Raw genomic sequence first — 17,562 nt, 5'->3', positions numbered from 1 at the left:
TAAACACAGCTGCACTCAAATGATCAAGAGAAAATAACCATAAAACCCCAAGAACACCCTTCCTACAAAGGATCACAAGGAACATGACCAGCTGCCGACGCAGGGCCACTGCTCCACCCAGCACAGCAGCGTGCCCATGCAGGGCACCTCTCCAGGGGCAGGGGTGACCCGTCTGTCTGTGGACAACAACAGGGGGGAAACTCAGGGAGACCTCCGCAGCCTCTTTGTTCTGGTGTCTAACCTGGGTGCATCTTTAGAGGGCTGCAACTCTTTCCCCCCAGCCCATAATCTGCAAGAAGGCACGTGGCCAGCAGGCTGAAGTCAAAACAAATTGCATGCAGTGGGTAATGCTCCTGCTTTAATGGTTGCTAGAGAAATGGAAATCCCATGAAGTTACAGACCCAAACAGCATTTCCAAAGGCTGCAGGGACAATGAAACCAGCCCCCCTTTCTGTCACCAGTCAGCACATCCCCACAATTTGCACCCTGAAGGTAAAACACTGCAGTGAAGCTTCCCCTCCTTCCCTCCCAAAGAGAGAAACAGCATTAACCCTGAAAAAAGTGTCTCTGGCACATTAATTCACTCCCTTTGAGACAACAGGGGACATTTACACATCAAAACTATTCTTTTGAGCTCTCTGTTACCACAGACAGACATTACTGTGTTGATTAACTTTGCTTCATATTTTATGGATGGTTTGGGGTTTGTTATTTTTAAATTACAATTTTACTTTGAAATAAGCATTAAATCAAAGACTTTGGCAAACAAACGGTTTAATCCCCAGCTTTTGGCCAGTCTTTCAGGTGCAACACAAAGGACCAGTGCTCTGGACTTTGGGAAACATTTTCTTGAATAGCAGAAGGACGTAACTCTGTTACAAAGCTGAAAGGGAGAGGTCATTTATAAAACACTCCCAAGTCTCCTCCTAGGCACCTTGGTTTTACATGGTAGTTTCCCAACAACAGACAGATCCATCACCTCTTACTCATAAAAGCCGACAAGATCAAAACTCAAAGTTAAGTGGCTGAGGAATACTAAGCCAATGTATAGAATTGCTGCAGAAGCGAAAAATAAGGCAAAGCACCTGTTTCAAATCAATTACATGCTAGTCTTACACTTTAATAGAAGCTGCTGCTTGTTGATTAATGCAGGAAAAAATATGGGCGTTACTGTAAGTGTGAGAGCATCTGAGAGCAGCCTCTTCCTGATAGTCACAGAGATACTTGTTCTCCCCTGAGCTCAAAACACAGGGAAAGTGTCACTGATTTTTGACTGCAGTTTGAGGTTTGCACAGCCATTTTTATCCGGTTTTAGTCAGGTTGGCAGGAAGTATATGCACTGATGTTTTCTTCTTGCAGTCATCAAAAAAACCCAGCAAAAATGGAGAAGCTGCACATTCCCCAAGTTTTGCATCTAAGCACAGGAAGTTTCAAGGTGCAAGCGAGTATTTTGAAATGGGTGCCCTTTTCGGTTGCTAGATGCTCTGTGAACATAATAATGACTGTGAAAACAGTTTGCATATAGTCTAAAGGGAAAACTGTACATCAAAGCCAGAAAAAAGCACAATCATCAAATAAGCGTGTACCTCCATCCCTTCAGCCGAGTGCTTTCCTTGAGTGCATGGAACATACTTGGATCCAGTTTCTTCTGCTCCCAGTTCTTTTTGCTAGGGGCAACACTGGTTAGGTGTTAACCCTTAAGCTCAAATTCATCACCATTTCCTTCTGCCTTGCCTCTACTACAAGCTGTCTTTGTCTCCAGTCCCGCAGCTGTGCCTCTGTAGACCCTGGCTCCACTTTGGTATGACTCCCTCTGGTGCCTTCCACCCCCTCACTTCATGTGCTGCAGCTCTGCACCAGCCCCATCCCACGACTCCAGAGAGTGGGCCACTACCCCACAGCAGAAAAAAAAAAAGTGATGCTGTTTCAAAAAACCCTCCTGCACTCATTTTCACCTCCAGCTCAAAACTGCCTGTGTGGAATGCAGAAGCCTTTCTTAGACCCCTCAGCCCCTTCCATTGCCGCTGGTGCTGTAATGACAGGTTCCTTTGCACAGGAGACAGCTTCTCTGCAGTTCTTGCTGTCAGGAACAACTATTCTGCCATTCTCAGCCTCAATTAAAACAAAACAAAACAAATCTCTTATCATCCTTGCCAAATATACTAGCTTCCCTGTCTGTCACGTGTTCTTGAATGCGAAACATATTCAATTACTTTTAAAGGCACAAGGGTTTCTTCGATTTTTCTGTGGCAGACCCTAAACAAATACAGCCAAATCACATTTATTTTTGTACCATTTATGTTCCAGCTCTATGTCAAACTTCCAAGGGACACTCAAATAATCTCAGCAGGTGACTGTTGGAAGCCTTCCTATTTGATTAAACTGAAAACAACTTCCATACCAGCATCAAGGCTCCTGCCCTCTACTGCCCCACCAAAAATTTACAGTGGAAAGGAAGTTTTCTATAGCAGAAATAAGATACTCCATGAAATTTCCTCTAGCAGTTTGGCTACAGCCAATATAATTTATGTGGAAGGCAAGTGGGTGCTCCTGTGATGAATGCCAGTAAAAGACAGACAGACAATCTTCCCCAGTTTCTCAATAAATATTTAACAGCAGATGCTGCTGAGGAGGTTTCCTATTACTAAAGCTTCATTAGTTTTACACAACACGCTACAGGCCATTTCCTGGAATATGTAAGGTATTATACTAAATAATTAAAATGATACTGTACTTTTCAAAATAAGCCAGATATACTTGGTGATTCAGCTACATGATTTTACAGGGTGTGTTTGCATACTCAGTATCTTGCAAAATTTGATCATCCATAAGCAGCTTCTCCCAGCCATTAGGCTGCATTATTTATTCACACTTGCGCATCTGTGTCAGGCTCTAACTCCATTACAAAACGTATACAAAACATTTTTCATGTACTAAAGCGGGGCATGTGACCAGGTCTCCAGCCACAGATCACGTTACCTGAGGAAAACACGGACCTCCCAAGGTATCCTCCTGACATCAAACAATTAGGAAGACTCTCGCTTTGTGACTGCTTCTCCTGAGAGATCACCTCTTCGCCTGTGGACCTGCTGCCAGTGTCACAGCTCTAAGAAACCTTAAGCCGGAGCTGCTTCACTACAAACCAGTTGCCTGGCAAATGACCCCCTGCCCAGGGTCTCTGCTTCGAAACGTGCTCCTTTCGTTCCTTCTACTTCCCTGAAACCCTTCTCTATTGGAACAACCTTACCTAAGTAAAGAATAAACCTGCGTGTAACAGATATGGTCCAAACACTAGAGTTTCATTGATGCCAGTAATTCCACCGATTTCAAAAACCACTGCACTGAAGTCGCTGAACCATAAATACAAGAAAAATGAGAAAGATTTGGCCATCAACCTGTCGTTGTTTAAGAAGTCTGCAGGCAACAAAACCCTGAGCAGAGATTTACAGCAACACCAGTGGTACCTCAAAAGACAGGGATGGACAATCTCTTCACACCATTCATCACCTTAAAGACGTGCATTATTTTGAACTTCTCTCCCAATGAATGAGCTCTAAATGAGAAGGTATTAGAAAGAATAAAGTGAGACAAGCATTACACAGGAAACTCTGTGCTTACATTTGCATACAAAACAAAACCAGAATATAATTAACTGCTTTAATTAAAAGTTATGTAATACTGCTGCATCTCCTGTGCTTATGTTCAGAAATGAGAAAAAATATTTTGAGATGAGAAAATCAGTAACAGAACTATAAAACCCTAGTGCTGCAGAGCTGAAAAGCAAGTGTTACTTGAAATACACTAACTGCAGATGACATACAATGGCATATTTTTCACTTTGGTAACACACTGCCCTGTGATTTAATCCCTTTTGCCATCTGCCTTAAACCAATGACAATGTTATTCCCAAGGCGAAAAAAATGCTTCCCCTGTGATTCACTTCCACCAAGTATCCCACAGACACTGATATCTTATGGCAGAGCACAAAACTCTGTGTTCTGTGGTACGTAGAGGAGACAAATTTGCTGTTTACTGCAGAGTTTAAAGTAAGATCTTACTTGTTCAAGTAAATCGATGCAATTTTGAACTTGGGAGATGTGGGTGTTGATATTATTCAACTTCATATTTTTATATGCTTCTATTTAATTTTATTCTCATTATAACTTATGTTGAGCACTGAATGGGCTCTGTGCTCACCTATGCAGCCATCCATGCTAGGTGTAGAAGGTGTATGTTGAACACTGAAAGGGCAATTTGGAATTGGTTGCATGTTCTCAATTTGGCATCCATTCAATTAAAAAAGACAAGAGGTTTAAAATAGCTCCAACTACCACATCTGCCCAGGAGGCTCCCTGACAAACTAGGAGCCCCATGGTCATGTCAACCTTTACTTTTAAGAGACTTCCCTCCTTCCATCTTCTCAAGTGAAAGAACAGAAATAATTTGCTCACTGCGCAGGGCAAACACTGAAAAAATGGCACTATTAAAAATACTGTGAAACACATCAGAAAAAGCCAAAACAGGCAGAAAAGCATCTTCACACACCATTCCACAGGTGGTAAGGGGTGGGCCTGCGATGCGGTTTAAACAGGAGACATGTAAAGTGTGTTCTGTACGGGGCACAACAACATTCCAGCTCAGAAGACTAGCAGGTTGATGTATGCGGTAGTTCATCCAGCAGCAATAGTACAGAGATTAACTTACAACAGTCACATATGCAGACCTGTGATGACTTTTTTTGTGGGAGCTAGTAATTATTTAACTGGTTCCAAGCAATGAAAGTGATCTTATTCAACAAAGTCCTTAATAAGAGATCCCATTAACCACCTCCAGCACTGGCAGCAGTAGCTATGCTTATTTGAATAAGGCCCCGAGTTACTGAGCTTTGCCCCTTGCCAAAATCCTGTTCTGACTTGGAACCACAAAAGGAAAGATCTTGTATGTCTTCAGATGGCTTTTTAACATGGCAGTACAAAGCATATTTCACCTAGGTTTTATCACACTTGCATCAGCTTTACATTGCATACCTCTTCTGACTGCAACAAATTCATCTTATACAAATATGAGAAAAGAGCCAGGCCCATACAGCACCATCCTCAATGTCCCTGATACAGACATATGCAGGTACTTCTTCCACATAATGTCATTAGGCCATAACGAATGTTAAGGTAGCCAAAAAAATAAACCTCATCTCTGTTATCAATTGGAAACTAAAACAAATGAATCTGATCTACAGTTTTAAGAAGTTCAACAGAGCAATGACCATTAGCACAATCTGCCATAAGGACCAGGAAGGAATTTCTTATAAAGAATAAGAGGAGGGGAGGGGAATGCATTATAGGATACTACACATTGTTTCTGAGGCTTTGCTTTTTTTATATTGCAAATCAAATATTTTGCATCTCTATAAATCACTTTCTTTGACGAAAACTACTATAAATGGATTCTTCTGCAAAAATCACACTATCTCATTTGCTTATATGCATATATGTACAAGTTTCTGTCCTTTAAAAAAGATTAAAATCAATTAGTCAAACAGCTCTGGTTTCGCTCCCTGGTTTTGCACTTGGCTGTTTACAGAGATCACAGTTTTTTCAATGTTCCTCAAAAAGATTTAAATATATTTTTCACTAGATCATACATAAAGATCCTTCATGCTACCACTGCAAATGTCTGCAGAAAAAAACCCTCCAGCAATCAAGTTTCAGTGCAGTTTTCCAGATCTATCACTTTTCAACTCTATTCCTAGAGTTACAACATCTGAATAAAACAAACAACAAAAAAAGGCAGTACCAATGAACAATGCTGTTCACTTCAAAGCTTAAAAGAACTAAAACTGCACTGATTCCTGAAATCAAAGAGGTGAATTGATAGGTAAAACCTTAGGCATCACTTCAGCTGGTTAACCTGACATGTCAATTAAACGCAGGAGTAATTTATTCAATTCTCAGTCTAGTCTGACACAAAACCTGTACTTCCTCTCATTCCTAATTAGCCAAAGTACTTGTTTTCTTTCATGCAGATAATTCCATAACCATTACTGTAAAGCATTAACACATTTTTGTTTCAATCATATTTTCCTCCTGCTGACTGACAGACATTTCCTAGTGAGTGTACTTGAGCCAGTTTCAGCTTTGTGGGAACTCGCCCCAAGGTCTTCAGTGAAGCTCCCTCCCATACACATAAAACGATATATAATCATGATGCTAGCTATGTCAAGAGACACATGTCTTACCTTAGAAAATAAGAATGGAAAATTATGCACTGGAGAAATGTAGCCATTTCCATTTCAGTATATTTATGAAGCTAAATTGCATAGTACTTAACATATGGTAGAATGCAGCATGATTAACTCCCTGACAAGGTGTTCAGGTGGCACTTCTCATTAATTAATTTAAGGAGTTTTTGACAGACCAGACTTCTTACAGGATGCCTAGTAATTCTAGGAAAATTAATGAAAACCAAGAAAATCCTTCTGTGTGCGCACAAAACTTACGATATGCAAGATCTGGCCATGTCTGTATCTGGTACATGGCTATTTCCAGTAAACCATGCTCAGTATTTGTTTCTTAGTTCTACTTTGACTTACTATTTAGGAATGTTTTTTGAATGATGATTATGAGACTTTATATATAAAGCTAGTTGAAAAATGGAGAAAAATGCCATGAAACATTAATCCACACAAAAATATTAAGAGTTTCAGTTAACTTTCAAATTCTTTCTAGTCTTTCTCTCATTGCATCTGTGTTGGTTTTCCTTCACAGTGATTGAAACTGGCTATACCCTGCAGAGGTGTCAGGAAATGGAGACAAAAGGTCAGAGATCTTCTTAAACTCTGCTAAACTCTCTGGTGGAAAAGCATAGCCAAAAAAAAAGCCCAACAAAAAGGAAATTAGCTTCCTTGTATGAAACATTCACACTGCTCAGCTTGATTCACATTGCTTAGGAACAAGCGATTTACATCATTTCCATGTGCAGAGGCATTTGCTGGGGCTTCAGATGCCATCTGTCTTTCAGAGGGAAGTTCGGTGTTCTTCTCATTCCCTGCTGCTCCCCATGCAGTGGCTCCTGATGCATGACCAAAGCAAGTCTGAATTGTGCAGACAGTCAGAGCATAAAATCCCAAATCACAAATGTGACTGTGGAATGTGATGGCACAACTCTCTAGGGGAAAGCTCCTAGCCCTGCACTGAGTGGCTTCACTGCACCACCTGCACCATTGGGATACTGCAAGGATCTGCTGCACTGCTTTGCCAAAGGTGCCTTGTGACTCAATTAAGGCAGGCTTTACGGACATGACTTAGCCAGACAGACTTATTATTACTCTACCTCTTGGGCAGACTTTGTAGCCAGTGCTGGTCCCCAGGCTGCTGGGTCTGAACTGATGCCCTAATTACCAGGGCAGATAAGGATGCCTACACAAGATGCAGTAACAGCAGCTGAACACAAAGCTGGCCTGCTGTAAGTGAACAGCATCTTTACATACAGAAGCTCCACCAGCTTATCTTAGAATCAGTACAATTAAACTGGTACAAGCCAGTTTAATTAAACCAGGTGCTCTCATGTGGGCTAAGTAGAAAGTATCCTGGTTAACTTGCATCTGAAAGTTTGCCAGTGCAAGCTAATCCACTTCTAAGAGGTTTAAACCCACATATGTGTTCCTTTTCAAATTTGCACTAGCTTAGCTAACCCATTAATAAAATTACAACTTCAGTCAAACTAGAACAAGTTTCACCAAGCTAATTATTTAGGCATTTTTAGAAATATTAATCTCTTTTACTAATCAGCTCGGTTTGCTGATTGTGGTGATGAGACTAGCCTGCCCTACCTTTGATTATAAAATGCTATTTTGGGAATCCATGTACCAAGGACTAGTAAGGCTGTACTGTATGCCTGTTTAATATATTACAAGCCCAACTAAGAAGCAAGTTCCTTAATCAAGGACATTTTTATTTGGACAACTTAAAGATTTGATCTAAGACAATTAAAAACCATTGTACCTGTGTATGTTTCCAACTTCTGATACTGCTGCCCACTGATCTTTGCTGTGACCTGACCTCCACACAGCTGGTGTGAGGACAGCAGTCATCCTGCACTGCCAGCTGCAGAAAAGTGGGAGATCAGGTACTGCTGCAGCATTGACTCACCATGTCTCACCTTCAGTTCACAACTGTGCAGGAAGACCCCACCAGATTACTTAATCTGTTATATCAAAAGCACACTACTGTCCCCCTAAAAAGCCTTTTTAGTTGTGTTTTCACATGATGCTCTACAACCCTCACAATAATGAAGGAAAGAGGACCCCAAATCAGATCAAAACTAGCATTGTGCAACACGACAAATAAAACCCAGATAGTTAACGAGTTTCTCATTAGCGTGTTTTCAAGTCCTTCAGGGAATTTTCAGTGCAATGCAGTGTTCAAATAGGTGGCCTCTTATACCTATTTTGATAGCCACTATCAACAACTCCCATGCAATCTACGTATCTTTGGGGGTTCTGGTAAAATGCAAGAATAAAGAAAGGTAATGCAGTAAAAGCTATTTTTACTAACATGGAAACTTACTGTCAAATATTATATTAATCTTTAGAAGTGCTGTAATTTTCTTTCCACAACTACAGAGTCTTTCAAGATATTTTCATTTCATTCTCAATGAAGAAAGAAGGGGGTGTTTGACCACTGATTACCATTTTAAGATGGTAAATCAAAAGTTATTCTAACTAAAAATCATCAAGTAATGTGTATTTTCTAAAACAGCAAATAAAATGCACTTGAAACAGCAAGAGTAACTTCAGCTCACAAAAAAAAAACAACTCAAAAAGCATTGGGAAAATATTTGGAGAGAACAACAGAATTCTGAGTACTATTATTCAGACAAAACAAGGGGTTTTGTAGGTTTTTTCCAAAAGCTTCTTGTACTTCTGATCTGCTTATTTTCTCACCTACCCTCACCAAGTTTGCAAAGTGGCATGCAATTTTTTTAGCAAAATCTACTGCTTCCACCACTACCAAGCTGTCTTCATTCCTAGGACTATTCATTCTGAGAGGCAGCAAACTGCCCATACTAATTGTTAATTAAATAAAGTGTTAATTACCATTATTAAAGGCATCCTTGTTGCTTTTGCAGGAAAAAGACATCTGCTGGTAAGGACCAGTGGATTCCCACAGTGCACTGGTTAATGCTGGCTGACAAGAAGTGTCCATTTCGAGGTCCACCTGATTGTCAGTAGTCCTTGCTATATTAGAATTTGAGATGTTCAGCCCACACACACCATCCTCATAAATGAGAGAAGAATCTGATCTGTTGAGACTGCTTAGAGACACACACACTACAGCTTCATTTAAGTAGAATGTATTTTCACCATGTAAGCTGTCCGATTGATTATGTCCCATTATCTGCAGAAAGGAAAAAAAAGAACAAAAAACAAAACAAAAACACCAAAAAAACAGAGAGCAGCATTTTCACCTTTGTCCAGCACCAGTATCAGAATCACAGAAGATCCTTGAGCTGGAAGGGACTATCAAGTCCAACTCCCTGCTTCTTGAAGAACTACCTAAAATTAAACTGTATGTCTATAAGCATCATCCTGAAGAATCCTTTTACCAGGATACATAAAATTAACTGTTAGACAGAATGGGCACTCATAGCAAATAGTCACCTAATTTCCCAAAAGTTAACCTCAAAACATGTTTGATTGGGTGTGCATCCAGGATTAAACAGCAATACATGTTCAATCAGATGTGCATCCAGGATTAAACAGCAATAATCTAGCACATTTTGCTTTAGCTCCCATCAAAACAAAGGAAAATTCAGTAATAACTGCAGAATAGCAAATAACAAAGGGCTGCTACCTGAGGTGCACTGAGCTCTGTTGAGTCCTTTCAGGGGCTTAATATTTTGCCCCACAGCTCAACAAGGTACCACTTCACACACGTGAATCTGTGAACAATGCAATCCAAAAATAACACTGTACCTCACGTAGGCAGGTATCCATAGAGAACAGGTCTGCGGCAGCCAAACTGGGGATGGCGAGCAGCATTCAGCAAGCAGCCATCTCTCCCAGGGGGTCAAAATCCCTGCCTGCAGGTGTTTATCAAGGCTGAGCTCACAAAAAAGCACGAGTAGCAGTGTGAGTTATGCACTGCTGCACAAACTGCACTGTTTGGCCATCCAGAACTAGCTAGTTTCAGTGTAACAGCAAAAACACTGGGCTGGGAGTATCCACTGACTGGCATCCACTCAGACAGCTCTGCTGCAGCCAGGAGTATGGTAGTGGAAAACACAGGACGAAGATGATCCCGAGGCCTGGAATGCATCCAAAGCCATGTAGTTTACTGGAATTAAAAATACAAGTAGTCTTACAGGTGAAATAATAGATTAAGAACTAGTACTCTTTGACAGCCAGCATTTTATTATTTTGCCTGTCTGTGCAGTCCTGGCCACCCCTGCATCAAGCTACTGTCCTTCAACTTTCTCTCCTCAAAAGATCTCAGAAGTCCCATCCGTTAAAGCTGATGGGCAAGTTCAGTTTTGGTTTTATCATCCACTTCTTCGGCACTGCCAAACATGTCAAAAATTGTACTGCAAACTATACTAGTAAGAAGTGCCTTTGGTTTTTGGGCTGGGCAAGCATATAGGGATGTCATGTTCACACGGTGTTCAAAAAAGCTGGGTGAAAAGGGGGAGGTCAGAGGCCAATCCTTCACCCCCTCGTGTAGACACAGGCTTAGACACCGAATGGTCACTGCCTGTTATGGGTCAGTTGTCAACTGAAAAACGAGGGAGGTGATGGCCTGAAGAAATGCCCTGCAGATTTTCTTGTGAAAACGAACACCTTGGGGGAAAAAAGCTGTTTGGGTCAGTGAGCTTTCAATATATGGAAAAAAGCAGGCAAGGTGTTTTGATTTTCAGGTGCTTTAGAGAACAGTAATGGAAACCAAAACCATACCCACCAAGGCAGGGACTGAGGCCAGGTCCCACCAGGCAGGTAAGTACCTAGACAGCTGAGTTCAGGGTTAGCCTCTATCCTTCACCCTCAACAAAAAAAAATAATCATTTTTAGTATTAAATGCTTAAGCAGCTTCAGAGCTATTTTAAATTGCATCCCCTAACAATGACCATCTCCAAAGAACTATGCTGTCAGGGATGGAGCCGTACCACGACCTCCTTCCCTGTGGGACTGCTTGTTTCAGGGGAGGAGGACAGCAGGGCTTGACACATGGGGTTCATGGCAGCCTCGTGTTTCCCACTCCCGAAGCAGCCACTTTTCCTCACTGGAGACAGTGCTGTTGTCCAGGAACAAGGCCAGCAGCTGAAGATTTCACTAAAAGCTTTATATGCCTCAGGCATTACCGTAATTTAGCTTTCCTACAAGAGGCAGGAGACACAACGTATCCTGCAAACATAACAGCAAAGCAGAATAAAACACAAACTTTCATACTTAAAATTTCCATCTTCTCAATTTAACACCCATTGGTCTGAGTTTGGCTTGTGTCGGGTACCCAGCTTCAAATTCACAAATGGTTGAGACCAGAAGGGACCTCTGGAGGTCATCTGGTCCAACTCCTCTGCTCAAGCAGGGCTAACCTGAGCAAGTTGCCCAGGTCCATGTCCAGATAGCTTTTGAGTATCTCCAGTGATGGAGACTCACTCCACAACCTCCCTGGGTAATCAGTGCAAATGCTCAGTCACCTTCACAGGAAACAGGTGTTCCCTGATGTTCCGAGGGAACCTCCTGTTTCCATCTGTGCCCATTGCCTCTGGTCCTGCCACCGGGCACCACTGAAAAGAGCCTGACTCTGCTTTACATCCTCCACTTATATATTTATACACATTAATAAGAACCTCCATTAGCCTTTTTTCTCTGGGGTGAATAGTTTCAGCCTCTCCTTACACAAGGGATGTCCCAGTCCCTCAAACATCCTTCTGGCCTTTTGCTGGACATCTATCCCTCCAACTACCTCTATCCCCCCCCAACACATAGCTGTACATCTGTCTTGTACTGAGCAGCCAGAACTGGACAGAGTACTCCAGGTGTGGCTGGAGTAGAGGGGAAGGATCACCTCCCTTGATCTACTAGCAATAGTAGTAATGCAGCCAGGAGACCATTAACCTTATTCGCAGCCAGGGCACATTGCTGGCTTACATTCAGCTTGGTGTCCCGCAGGTCCTTTTCTGCAAAGCTGCTTTCCAGCTGGGTGGTCCCAGCATATAGTGATGCATGGTGCTGTTCCCTCCCAGAGGTAGGACTTTGCACTTCCCCTGATTAAACTTCATGAGGGTTAAACAAGCCCTTAGATATGCCCAAACGTCAGCTTCCCACATGCCCACTCAACCAACAAACCAACTCTAGACATAACCAGTCTATTCATCAAGGAAAGTCCCTCTAGGTCTGCCGTCAGGGATATAATTATGACAAGGAACCACACACCTCATAGCTCCCTGTGGATGACAACAGGCTACTTTGTTGACCATGCTTCCAGTGCCAGAGGAACTGTTTCTGCATTTTCACACTGTCTTTTTCTCTCTCCACCATTTTCTGGCCCTCCTGGAGCCTCTCCAGGCTCTGCTGGTACTCCTGCAGCTGCAGAGCCAGTCCCTGTCGGCTCCTCTCCAGCAGTTCCTCCTGGCACCTGCATTCCCTCTCCCGCTGCCCCAGCTGGCCCTCCCTTGCCTCCTGCTCCCGCTGCCGCTGGTCGCATTCACGTAGCCACCGCTGCTGCTCTTGCTGAAACTGCTGCTTCAGTTTGTGTATGTTGGCCAGCTCCACCCGTTGTTTTTCCAGATTCCGGTATTTTTCTTGCTCCAGAAGGAGGTTTAGCCGAGAACCATGGCCTCGACCAATCTTCTCGTTCTCTTGCAGGAGTAACCTATGGAGCTCTCTGTGGCTGTCCTGGATAGTTAGTGCTGCCTAGACACCGCAACAAAATCAGACACAAATTAAATATTAGCAGTAATCCATTTCTGTATTTTTACATAGAAGCATTATATAAAAATGCTTCAACCTCCTTTAATATCGACACTTAATGCTTTTTGGGAGGTTGTTCTTCATGCAAGTAGAGAAAATTCTGCATTCATGCCTTTACCAAGAGATGTTTCTAAAAACAAACCATTTTAAGCACTTCTAACATTGCATCTACCTTACACTTAGTAGTATTATATATGTTTATGTTACAGCTGTGCATATGCACTTCAGTTACAGCTGGGGTCCTGTTCTGTCAGAGGATTTTAAGTAACATAGGAAAAATGATTTTCCATGGTTAAAGAGGGCATTAAGGCACTGGGAATGCTACTCTCACCAAAGTATTCCTAACACATATGTGACTTAATTCAGATAAAACTGTACTGTTTCCATTACAGCTCACTCCAGCCCTAAGGCTCTCTTTGCTAACCTGCAACAGCACGGTCCTACTAACATCAGTCCTACAGACACCTGCCAGCGTAGCTGTGTCATCAGGACCATATTGCTACAAGCTGCTGACCAAGATACCTGTGCCAGGAGAAATCTGCAGTGTAGTAATGATTTCAGGTTTGATGTTTCAACAGTTTATTTTACAACTGAGAGTGCTATATTCTGTCCTTTACAAGGATGCTGTGGCACTGTTTGCTTTAAAGATTGTAACATCCTCCAATAACACAAAAATAAATAGCTGGGATTAAGAAGAAAGAAAAGCAGGAAAGCCCTAGATCTGCTGAGGCACTTACTGCACAGCCTATCTTCAAGAGCTGACATGGGAATCTACTTCAGCAGACATTCCCAGAGAATTCCCACAGCCCTATTACCCCATACTGTCCACCCCAGAAAGTTTTTAACTTTATACAACATGCAATTCCCACTCTTCTTGGCTATTCCTCCAGTATTGGGTCAGTTCTGCTGATTTGTAAACAGGGCAAGGACAGGAGCTTCTGCTTGTTTCTCTGCACCTTACTGCTAACTCATGGTCTGAATGATTAAGGCATGATCCCAAGCCTTACTTTACTGCCTCTCTGATGTTAAGCTATCTGTTTTTCAGTTTTTCAGAAATTTTTCCTGGATTAAAAGCTTTTAATTTTGCTTTTGCATTGCTTCAATACACTTAACTTGTAAACCTGAGGGTTCCAGAGTTATTATGGAATATGCTAATGTCAAAAGGGTCTAACAAGTAAACACACTCAAATGAAACATTTTAAAATAAAACATAAAACTGCACCTAAATAAGAAAAAAATAAGTCATAACATTCAAACTTTGCATGAAAGAGACAAAACATTCAGACTAAGGCCCTACAGAATTGACCAAGATTGAAATATCTAAAATGGATTGAGTTCGCTACCTAACTGGCAGAGGCACTGTTTACTAGTAGCCAAGAGAATATTTTAAACAAAATGCTAATTTTTTCCAATATCTGAACTGTAATTTCAGAACTCTGTACATGAAATTACATCAGTTCAGAGACATCACTAGATTTCTGGACTCCACACACATCCTTCTGCCGGGGTGGGGAAGAATTGATCTCCAAGCAAGCAAGCAAGTTTTAGTTAGTTCTTAAAAGAAACCCACCACTGATGAAGAACAAAAATAATATTATATGACAACTTATGCAACAGTGGGTAGAGATAAGTATCCACTGACATAACATCTAAAAGTAGGGCAACATGAAAAAAGAAACTTAAGAAGGATATTATCAAGACTAATTACTCTACAAAGCTAGCAGTGGAGTAGTCACCTGTATGCTGTACAAGAGACGCGTTAAGTTCTGGATTGCTTGTACAATCTAGAAAATAAGAGAGAAAGATTTTCAAAGGTTGGACCACTGTTAACTAAATAGTTATTACATTCTGTCTGGGGTTTAAGTAAACTCACCTCTGTCCCTGTAGGTCCTGGGAAACTCACACTTCCTCCCTAAAATAAACACAGGCTGCTTTAAAAAGTAGTTTTTAACTTTAGAATTGTATCATCTAGGTTTGGGGGGCATTGTTTGTGGGTTGTTTTTTTTAAACTAGTGGAGACATTCATATCACTAACATATGCAGTGCTGAGTCAAACCTTTTCGTGGGTATGTGAAAAAAGACAGAAGCAATAACCTGCACAGTCTAATAATTGATCAACGCTGGAGTTTCCAGGGAAATTACTAGAGATTCTAAGCACAACTGTAAAAACAAAAATATTTCATCCACAATTTTATTCCTCTCATGACTAATACTACACAGAAAAGACATTTCCATTCATTCATTGTTTACCTGACAGTTTTGAAATACAGTAACCAGACTTCTGCATATACAGCACAGTGGGTTTATATTACTTATAGTAGGATGAAACAGTACAAGGCACTTCAAAAAGAGATATATTAATGTAGCAAGAAGCTAGCAGAAGTCATGTTAGTGGGTCACTGCAAACACTTTAGAAGCGCCGTGAGGTGCTGAGCAAAGGCCGCGTGCCAGTGTGGTTATTATTGTCCACTACAGTGACGCTCAGCCATTTCACGCTTTCCTTTTCCTAAGAAGCTTTGTAAATTTATGGGGTGAAGCCACCCATAATCCTTTCACCATGAAGAACAGCTCCTCTGAGAAAGATAAGGTGAAACGGTGGAGAAATAAAACACAATTTCTGAGGCTACACTGAAAAGACTTCCTGTATGATTCTTCTCTTCTTTTTTTTTTTTTCTTCAGAGGAGCAGAGGAGGGTTTGGGTAATATTTGCTCTCTCTCTAAGTTCTCTACTGAGTCTCATTTTCCACCACAAGTGAGCAAAGCAGCTGCTCCATTTAGCTGCAATAACTAAAAATGAAGGTGAAAAAGGTCAGGCCCCAAAACGCAGCTCAATGCACACAAGCTAGGGGGAAAGGAAGCACTGGCTACAGCATTTCCTCCACTCCTTTCTCTCATTATCTCCCTTCAGTATTTCCCTCCATTCCCTTCCCACATCTTCACCTCCTCCTCTGCTTCTCACTGCACCCAGGAGCCGTGTAACTGCTTCACTCTGCTACGAGGAGCAGAGGACTTTGCACAGATGCCTCTGTGCAGCACAAGGACCAACACAAGGGAGATGTGCTTTCCCTTTGCTGGGTGGCCAAGACAAGCAGTGGGCAAGGAGGAAACAGCAGGGCCAAGAGGGAGACAGGGGAGAAGGGGATGCTGGCAGGGTGAGGAAAAATGAATGTTCAAAGAAGAGCCCACATGCTGAACAAGAGTGGGGTTTCTTTCAGTTCTGGAAGCCCTTTTTAAATTTAACGAAGGAGGTGTCGAGGGGGATTGAAGGCTTAGCCGGCTTTGGTACGGCCAAGGGGTAGCAAGTGACCAGCCCAAGCGCCTGTGGTCTCCCTGCTGCAGCACCACTTGGGAGATGAGTCCAAGGCAGGTTTAGTTGAGCTAGCTGGGGTGACAGCGGCATTGCAGCTGCACCGCTACAGCCTCAGCACAAGCCCTGTAAGCCCAGCTAGATCCAAAGCAAAATATTCAACTGTTCAACCTGTGCTGCAGGCCACCGCCACCTCCCTGCCACTCTCCCCTATCACCTTGGTTCAGAACAACGAGCAGCAGTGGAGATGAAGTCAGTCAGATCCCAGGGCAGGCAGTGCGCACAGTGCCTCAGACAAGCCTCCGGAGATGCGATTACAAGGCAGGAGCAGGGGGGACAAGATGGGGACCACCTCTCACAGCTGCCCACTTGGGACTCCACGTGTTGCACAGGCAATGCTCTTCCTTCTGATGCTTGGTCAGCATCTAACCCCCACGCCGGGGGCTTTCGTTCGGGCTGTCCGGCTCTTTGTTTGCAGGCTAGCTGGCCAGGCGCGGTGCTGCCGCCCCACAGCCCCCGGACCGCACACGCGCCCGCGAAGCCCTTCCCTGCCGGCTTTGTTTGCTCCTTCTGCCACCTGCTGGTAAATCTGGTTATGACACGGTAAGATGTGACACGAGTCTTGCCCAACTAACAGGCCAGACCAGAAGAGTAACTTAGGGTGGAAGAGCTTGCTGCAGAACCCCCTAGCCCAGCTGCAGCTCAAAGCTGGGCTCGCTCCAAAGTCAGAGGAGGTTGCACAGAGTCTTCTCCAGTCAAATCCGGGAAACCTCCAAGGATGGAGATCCCACAACCTCTCTGGACAATCTGCTTGATCACCCTCACCGTGATTTTTACTTACACACAGTCAAGCATTTCCCTTGCTGCAACTTACAATTTTGGATACTCATCCTTTTGCTGTGCACCTCCGAGAAAAGCCTGGTCTCTGTCTTTGCTATAACCCCAATGGCAGTGTTTTCATGTGGAGCTACCAGAACTTCTAACGGGTTTGATCTGAACCCCTCTATCCTTTATTAGGTTATTTTATTTGCTCTCACATAGCTTCTGTGCTGCCCAACTTGGAATTTTGTTTTCATCCCATTTTTTCCACACATACAGTTTCTCCTGCTCCCTTCTAACACAACAGTCTTGGTAAGTAAGGTGACCTAGAGCTGAACGTGAGGCAAGGTTATAGGGAGATTAGTGTATTAGCAAGAGGTTTCCAGAAATAACTAGAAAAAAAACCCCAAGGTTTCAGGCACACAAGCCCTCTTTCAGAGCTGATGCAAACACAATATGCTAAGGCTAA

At 42.6% G+C, this 17,562-nt stretch overlaps 1 protein-coding gene across 8 annotated transcripts in view; it reads right to left on the bottom strand.

Moving 5' to 3' along the window:
* Positions 1 to 17,562, bottom strand: part of ARHGEF28 (Rho guanine nucleotide exchange factor 28) — a 126,437-nt gene that overhangs the window by 8,682 nt on the left and 100,193 nt on the right. For 7 of the 8 annotated variants that reach the window (XM_055790960.1, XM_055790959.1, XM_055790961.1 and 4 more), the window contains 4 exons: positions 14,841 to 14,879; positions 14,704 to 14,751; positions 12,431 to 12,910; positions 9,095 to 9,395 (listed from right to left, as the gene is read on the bottom strand). In XM_055790960.1, coding sequence (XP_055646935.1) covers positions 9,095 to 9,395; positions 12,431 to 12,910; positions 14,704 to 14,751; positions 14,841 to 14,879 — 868 coding nt within the window. The remainder of the gene's footprint in view (positions 1 to 9,094; positions 9,396 to 12,430; positions 12,911 to 14,703; positions 14,752 to 14,840; positions 14,880 to 17,562) is intronic. The other variant, XM_055790964.1, reaches the window with a different exon arrangement.

This window comes from Falco peregrinus, chromosome Z (genome assembly GCF_023634155.1).
Source record: "Falco peregrinus isolate bFalPer1 chromosome Z, bFalPer1.pri, whole genome shotgun sequence".
NCBI classification, from domain to species: domain Eukaryota; kingdom Metazoa; phylum Chordata; class Aves; order Falconiformes; family Falconidae; genus Falco; species Falco peregrinus.
This window is presented reverse-complemented; position numbering and strand designations above follow the sequence as displayed.